Raw genomic sequence first — 7,786 nt, forward strand, 5'->3', positions numbered from 1 at the left:
GTATGGGGCCGTTTTCCCATGTAAATATTTATTTTTACCTATTTTTCCGACACCAAGATAAAGAGTATTTATGTTTGTCAAATATCTGATGAGTGACATATATGTATTAGGAATCCAGTGAAAAACCTAAATTTGTGGGGAATAAAAATCAACAAAAGGTAGGATTTTGTAAATAACATACATAATTGAGCCTGAATCCATTTTCTTTTTCTTTTGTAAATAATTTTCAAATGTCATTTTTATTCCAAATTAAATTTTGCTTACAATTGAAATATTTGCTTTTACGCTTTTGAGTTAGATTTTGGGGTCGGTGAGGCTTAAGGGGACACCGTATGGGGCCGTTTTCCCATGTACCAACCTACTTTCCCTGAGTAAGGTCTACACTTGATTGAACTACTTACTTATTTGTTACTCCCATGGTCGGTTTCATCAATATTTTTTCCGTCCCTAGAAGGCCTGTTAAATTAATAGCCTGTTAAGTTACATTTGATTTAGTATAGGCTTAACAGGGCTATTAAGGTAACATGCTGTTAGGGACTAAAAAGAAATCTGGTGAAAACCACCCTTTTCAAAACTACGATTCAAATGCCTTCTCTATCAAAGGCAAAACCTGTTTCCTAGACACCTGAACATTGGTCAACTTGAACAGCCTTACAATACGGTGGTTTTCCTCAGGCTCAATCTCTCTCATGTCTAACTTGGGGCTTTGGTTATTTTCCAAAATGGAAATCACATGATCCAGTTGAGTGTCCGAATTTGGACTATACAGTCCCAAATCTCTTCGTATGGTGTCACCACTGATGGTTTGGCCCATAAGGACAAGGAAACTGGCGTTGTTTTCCTCAAGAAAGGTGTCTAAAGTGACTTTGAGTTTGGGCGTTTTGTGCAGGAAATCCTGGAAGGAAAAGTAGCGCGGTCCAGTTAGCTTGGAAGCTAGGCCTGCCTTGTAAGCGCTGGGTCGCGGGTTTGATTCCCGCTCGGGGCGGACTTTATCCTGGACGGATATGGTTTGTTCTCGGAACGGCTGGCTTTCTCCTATACTGTACTCATATATCTCTTCAATTTCGGGATGATAAGACCTTAGCAGCTAGAGTTCCCTGTATCAAAACTCTTAAAAAAGGTCAATACATTGAGCTATAAAACAAACAATGTGGCGTACAGCCTTAGTAGTGTTGAAGGATTCTAAAAAAAGTGATCAAAGTCCAATAGCTTACCTGTACAAGAATGGGTAGACCTACAATGGGCATGCCTTGCTTGGTAATCTTCAAGTCTTTAATCATAAGTTGAGCACTGGTCAAATTGGATATATTGCTTCTGGCATCCAGTAGTGACTGAGCGAGGTATGTTAGAGGGAACTGTAACTTTTGAGGTCTTATCGTCACAAAATCGAAAATAGAAGGAGAACAGGTATGAGAAAGCGATTCCGAGAATCGAGAACGAACCTTATCTGCTCAATTCATTGGATTGGAAAAAAAACCTTTAGTTGGTACTCTTTTTGTAATACATATACTAATATTGTCAATTTTTCTCTTCCTCTCTCTCTCTCCCTATGAATAACTTTCTTTTTCTTTCCTTTTCCTCACAAGAAATAATTTGAGCTTTGTTGAAAGGTAAAAAGGTGAAAGGTAATACGTACCTTGCACCACCATGTCTCCATTGCAAACGAGGAAATAGGCATATAGAATGGCACTTACTGCCGAGTCCAAATCACAAGACTCGTTTCCCAAGACAACATGGATGGTGTCACAAGGTGAAGGATTTTCCTGCAATAATTTAACAAGAAGTCAATGATTAAATTTAACAACTCTCTCTCTTTCTCTTCCTCTCTCTCTCTCTCTATGAATAACTTTCTTTCTTTTTCTTTCCTTTTCCTCACAAGAAATAATTTGAGCTTTGTTGAAAGGTAAAAAGGTGAAAGGTAATACGTACCTTGCACCACGCCACTTTTATAGGTAGGTACCTAATAGTTAATTAGATATAGTTTCTACACAGGTAGGATGTTCTAGTGAAATTCAACCACTGCATGTTTGCGCTGCAGTGCTTCCCAAAATTGCGTCGGACATACCCATACAGGTAGGTACATAGGTACCTAGTACCTATACCTACCTAGTTTTAATAGTTAATACCTATTAGTAATTTTATAGTTTTGTATTTTTTGGGTACGAGTGTAGTAAGAAGTGTAATTTCTAGTAATATGGAGCATTAAATCGAGCATATCGAACGCTCTGCGAACGTCAAGATAATAAAACATCAGTGACTGCGTGACCTATCAAAATTGATCTGGATAGAAAATAAATTTAGTGTTACGTGGTGTTTAATTGTGGAAGAGTTTTTCTTTCTTCTGATAACGTAAGGCAGGGGTGTACAAACTCAAAGTGACCGCGGGCCACATTGGACCTTGAAGGTTGGCCGCGGGCCGCATTAATTTGTAGACGGCATCTGATCTGGGGGAGAGGGGGGGGTACTTACTCCCTCCCTTCGTTTTAACGAAAATAAAACAAGATAAATAGCGTCGCAGGCAATTTTTTTTAGATTTTTTCAAAAATAATGTGTCCGAAGTTTTTCAGTTTTAACATATTTTTTAGCTAATTTACCACACAAAAATCAGAAAGTGAATTACTTATAGCACCGAAAGCAATTTTCTGAAAAATTTGTTGCACATTCTGAAACGCAGCCTGATCAAAGCTCAAAATCTACTATGCCACAGGAAACTTTTTCATAAAGTATGTACCTGATGCTTACCTAATTCTTAGATCCTCATTTTTCCTTCACATTCAAACTCTGCTAGAAGGAGCAAAATAAAGTAGAGCGCCGCAGGCGAAATTTTTGAAGAATATGACCTACAACCTTTCAAAATAATAATAAAAATCCTCTTAACAAATTTTTATTTTCTTCACATTTTTTAAATGTCTTGTTTTTGATGAGCTCGCGGGCCGCACGAAAGGAGCTGGCGGGCCGCAGTTTGTGCACACCTGACGTAAGGTGATAACAACTCAAAGAGGTGTAAGTTTTTATTTTGGGAGCAATTTTTTAGTTTTCGTCGGTTCAGTGTACGATAATGTAGGTAGCTCTAAATATCTAATAAGTAGCTAGGTAGCTAGAGGTAGTCAAATAATGTGACTCTTTCGGAGTTTTGACTTGAGATTTGTGGGAGCAATTTTTTAGTTTTCGTCGGTTCAGTGTACGATAATGTAGGTAGGTAGGTAGCTCTAAATATCTAATAAGTAGCTAGGTAGCTAGAGGTAGTCAAATAATGTGACTCTTTCGGAGTTTTGACTTGAGATTTGTATTTTTTGAACCCAAACGCAACAGTTCTATTCTTCTAATTCAAATTTGAAAGCTAAAATGTGTACCTAATCTGGATATTGCCTGGGACTCAACATGAACGAAAGTCCAGGTAAGGTTTCTATAGTTTCTATTCGTTTAGGTAGGAAATCTTTTATTATTATTACTCCCTGTCAGATTTTTTAAAAAAGAGTCTTTTCAACAAGTAGGTTCTTAAGTAGGTATACAAAATATCTCTCTCTCAGAGGTATACAAAATAGATTTTCCTTCCTTTCTCCCTCTCTCAGAGAGATAGAGAGAGAGAGAGAGAGAGAGAGAGAGAGAGAGAGAGAGAGAGAGAGAGAGAGAGAGAGAGAGAGAGGGAGGGGGAGAGGGGGAGGGAGAGGACTAAGACGAAGAAAAATGATGTTTAGAGACAGGAAAGATATCATCAGGGTTATTAGGTAGAGAGGAAAAGAGAAGAGAAATGAGAGACTTAGAAGCTAGAGAAAGGGAGAAGAGAGGGCGAAAGAGAGGAAAGAAGAGATTGGCGGAGAAGAAAAGATCAAGAGGAAAAAGAAGGAGAAGAGTGTAAGGGGAAAAGGAAGACTTAGTTCTTAGTAAGGGAAAGACTTAGTATGTGTCGCGTACTACCTTCCTCATTCCTCGATACTACTACCACCACCACCACCACCACCTACAACTCGGCCCTGACATGCCGAGTCAGTACTGCAGCAAAACATGCTGCACCAAGTTACCAATACCAAGCTAAAACCAATGCGTTGGTTTAGACTCTTCCCAAAAAGGGAGAGAGAGATTTGGGAGGGACGCTTTAGGCTGCCCGAACACGGGATGTACCTAGTTCAAAGAGTTGAGGTTTTCCCGAAGTCACTGATCATTAGAATCAAATGCCAACAATTTTGTTTAAAGATGAGTGAGTGTTCTACCTCCGTTTTTATTTCGTTGCGATGAAACAACTGCTACATTAGACTCATGTCGTCTGTGTCGTAGTATGCCCATCCCGTATTATGCCTCTCATCAGATGGGCGAGGTATGGGGCATTTTGCTCCAATTAAACCTTAGATGGTGACCGACCTAATGGTAATCCTCTTTCTGAACAAATTCTATAGTTCATGTAACTTCTACATACTTACCTATGGATGTCAATAAAAAAAAAAGGAGAAACTTACCGATAAATGTTTTGACTGAGTGAGAAAATCAGCAATACTGAGGTTTGCATACATCTTTTTGACGATATCAACTGTCTGGACAAAATTGGCAAGTTTGGTTTGGCAAGTCAGTGTTTTGAGATCATTTCTTTTCAGGAGGAACTGGTAGTACACAAAAGAGTAGACGTTGGTCCACTTCACTGCAATGGTCTGAGAAGAAATCCTAACGCCAAGAGGTATGTTAGAGGGAACTGTAACTCTTGAGGTCTTATCGTCACAAAATCGAAAATAGAAGGAGAACAGGTATGAGAAAGCGATTCCGAGAATCGAGAACGAACCTTATCTGCTTAGGATAAAATCCGCCCCAGAAGGGAATCAAACCCGCGGTTTGCTACCCGTGTGAGGCCAGCCTCGGCGAAGGAAGAGAAGGAACGACAGAAGTTTTAAAATTGAAAAACATCTAGCGGATGGCAGAAGCAGAAGAGAGGGGCTTCCAGGTAAAAAGAAAACACTTTGCGTAATTAAAGCAACATGGCGGGAGAGAGAGAAAATGGCGTAAGCTTCACCGAGCTTGTTCCACTAATTGAGATAAAGCTCAAGTCACGGAAACGCTAGGAAATCAGGAACTAGTGGCAACTAAGAGGAGCAGAATTAATTGGGAAGAGATAGCTCTCTTGGTATGTTATAGTTAATAGGTTTATGGCCTGCCAAATATACGTAGAAAGCTTTCTTAAAGCTAGAAAATCAGGAATTAAGGCAAGGAGCAACACTAATTGGGAAGAGATAGCTCTCTTGGTATGTTATAGTTAATAGGTTTATGGCCTCCCAAATATACGTAGAAAGCTTTCTTAAAGCTAGAAAATCAGGAATTAAGGCAAGGAGCAACACTAATTGCTGGGAAGAGATAGCTTTAAGGATAGGTTTATGGCCTGCCAAAGATTTAGGTTGTGGTAAGAAGCTTTCTTAAGGCTGGAAAATCAGGAATTAGACAACTGAGAACGGGAGCAACACTAATTGGGAAGAGATAGCTCTAATATAATATGGCATGTTATAAGGCTAGGTTTATGGCCTGCCAAAGATTTAACTTGTTGTCACAATTAATAAGCTTTCTTTTAGGGTCAACTGGATTGGAACACATCACATGCCTTCAGGCACACTCCATTTGTCAAGGGTTTAGGCATTACCTTGCCCTTGGGATCAATTTAATTTGAAGAAACCCTTTAATGCTAGAAAATCAGGAATCAGACGACTGAGAGCGCAGGAAAGAGAGGCAACCCTAATTGAACTTTAGGAAGGGATAGCTTACCTTTCCTTTACCCTTCCCTTATGTAATCTTTCCTTTCAACCTTTCTTTTACCCTTATCATTATGTAATCCTTATCTTTCAAATTTAAAATTCCCGCCAAGCAAATGTTTACAAAAATGAATCCCACGTTGCCAGATTCCTCGGTGAAACTTGGCAACAAGTTTTCCCCTCTCGGGAAAATTTCCTCCCCCCACCGCAAAATTTTCCCCTTTCTTCAACACAGTGACCAAATGTTAGCTTGTGGTCACAGCTTTCAGAACACAAGGGATCGAGGGAAAAAACCCGTGTCCCTAAAAACCTTAGCAGTTAACACATCATACTCGTATGTGTTGTAGAATAGTGGAACAAATGTGCCTACCTATTGTTTTCATACACAAAAAGCCCACTCTGAGGCTTAGGTGTAAGGGCAACCAGCCCTAAAGAATGGGTTAAGCTTCTACAAAGCTACGACCTTATTGTTTAGAACTCAAGTATATCATAATCCTTATCTTTCAAATTTAAAATTCCCGCCAAGCAAATGTTTACAAAAATGAATCCCACGTTGCCAGATTCCTCGATGAAACTTGGCAACAAGTTTTCCCCTCTCGGGAAAATTTCCTCCCCCCACCGCAAAATTTTCCCCTTTCTTCAACACAGTGACCAAATTATTTTCCAGAGGGGAAAGTCGACTCCACACGGTGGGAAAAAAATTTTGCCCTGTGAAAATTAAAACGTTAGGCCAGCCACTCACTATTAGGTAGATCCTGACAGGTACCTACACCTGATCAGGTCTACCTGACAGGTACCTACACCTGATCAGGTCTACCTGACAGGTATGTTTTTATTATTATTTTAAGTAATACCTAAATTTGATAAAAATTGTCGTTAGGAAAGTCGACTCCACACGGTGGGAAAAAAATTTTGCCCTGTGAAAATTAAAACGTTAGGCCAGCCACTCACTATTAGGTAGATCTGCTGATCAGGTCTACCTGACAGGTATGTTTTTATTATTATTTTAAGTAATACCTAAATTTGATAAAAATTGTCGTTATAAAGGTGTTACAACATATTTCTGCTATCTGGGATACTGGCAGAAGAAACAAAATATATTCTACCTATTACCCCTCTCACCCCCACTATAGAATCACAAAACCAGACCGTGTGAGGTCGGCTTGATTCGGCAACCAAGACCCTTGCAGGTAGATCTGCAGCTCTGGGAAACTTTCTATTTGAACTTTCTCACACTCTAAAGAAGTCAATTTTTTCCTTGTTCCTTGCAGTGTGACTTGTAGGTGCCAGGTGTAGTGATTTTCATTTTGAACTTTTTGTATTTGGTGTTTCCTTGTATAGTGATTTTTAATTTTCACCGAAATGATTTCGATTTTGACTGTCGCATGAGAGCTTTGGATTTCTATTTTGACTGTCGTATGAGAGCGGTATTTGGTGTTTCCTTGTATAGTGATTTTTAATTTTCACCGAAATGATTTCGATTTTGACTGTCGTATGAGAGCTTTGGATTTAGATTGTAAAAACAAGGTAAGTTTAAATTATGAGCAAAATTTGTGGGATTCACCAAAACTAAGTAGAAGTTTTTTTTTTCTTTTTTGATCCTTTGGATTCGAACAAACAAACACACACAATTCGGAGCATTTATGGCCCGCATACACATGGAAGTTGGAAACCCCTGAGCTATAGTACCTAACTCATAAGAAGCTTTCTTAAGGCTGGAAAATCAGGAATTAGACAACAGTTGTCTAGTTACTGAGAACGGGAGCAACACTAATTGGGAAGAGATAGCTCTAATATGGCATGTTATAAGGATAGGTTTATGGCCTGCCAAAGATTTAACTTGTTGTCACAATTAATAAGCTTTCTTTTGGGGTCGACTGGATTGGAACACATCACATGCCTTCAGGCACACTCCATTTGTCAAGGTTTTAGGCATTACCTTGCCCTTGGGATCAATTTAATTTGAAGAAACCCATTTAATGCTAGAAAATCAGGAATCAGACGACTGAGAGCGCAGGAAAGAGAGGCAACCCTAATTGAACTTTAGGAAGGGATAGCTT

At 39.2% G+C, this 7,786-nt stretch overlaps 1 protein-coding gene across 1 annotated transcript; it reads right to left on the reverse strand.

Annotated features, from left to right (window-relative positions):
• Positions 1 to 254: 254 nt before the first annotated feature.
• LOC103514068 lies at positions 255 to 4,658 on the reverse strand. Its single transcript, XM_026826906.1, has 5 exons — positions 4,455 to 4,658; positions 1,637 to 1,763; positions 1,443 to 1,447; positions 1,215 to 1,331; positions 255 to 895 (listed from the first exon to the last, which is right to left on the reverse strand). Exons 1-5 carry the CDS (start codon positions 4,506 to 4,508, stop codon positions 575 to 577), a joined length of 624 nt encoding a protein of 207 aa, XP_026682707.1. The 5' UTR covers positions 4,509 to 4,658; the 3' UTR covers positions 255 to 574.
• Between the last annotated feature and the right edge of the window lie 3,128 nt (positions 4,659 to 7,786).

The sequence above is a fragment of the Diaphorina citri genome, unplaced genomic scaffold (assembly GCF_000475195.1).
Source record: "Diaphorina citri unplaced genomic scaffold, Diaci psyllid genome assembly version 1.1 scaffold42, whole genome shotgun sequence".
Classification (NCBI taxonomy): Eukaryota; Metazoa; Arthropoda; class Insecta; order Hemiptera; family Psyllidae; genus Diaphorina; species Diaphorina citri.

What these genes read in the sequence shown, in the direction of transcription:
- LOC103514068 (XM_026826906.1), bottom strand. Translation starts at nt 4,508, where the DNA reads ATGTATGCAAACCTCAGTATTGCTGATTTTCTCACTCAGTCAAAACAT. An exon ending in CTCAGTCAAAACATTTATCG is followed by an intron (nt 1,764 to 4,454) that starts GTAAGTTTCTCC and finishes AAATTATTGCAG; the next exon opens with GAAAATCCTTCACCTTGTGA. An exon ending in GTCTACCCATTCTTGTACAG is followed by an intron (nt 896 to 1,214) that starts GTAAGCTATTGG and finishes TTTTCCTTCCAG; the next exon opens with GATTTCCTGCACAAAACGCC.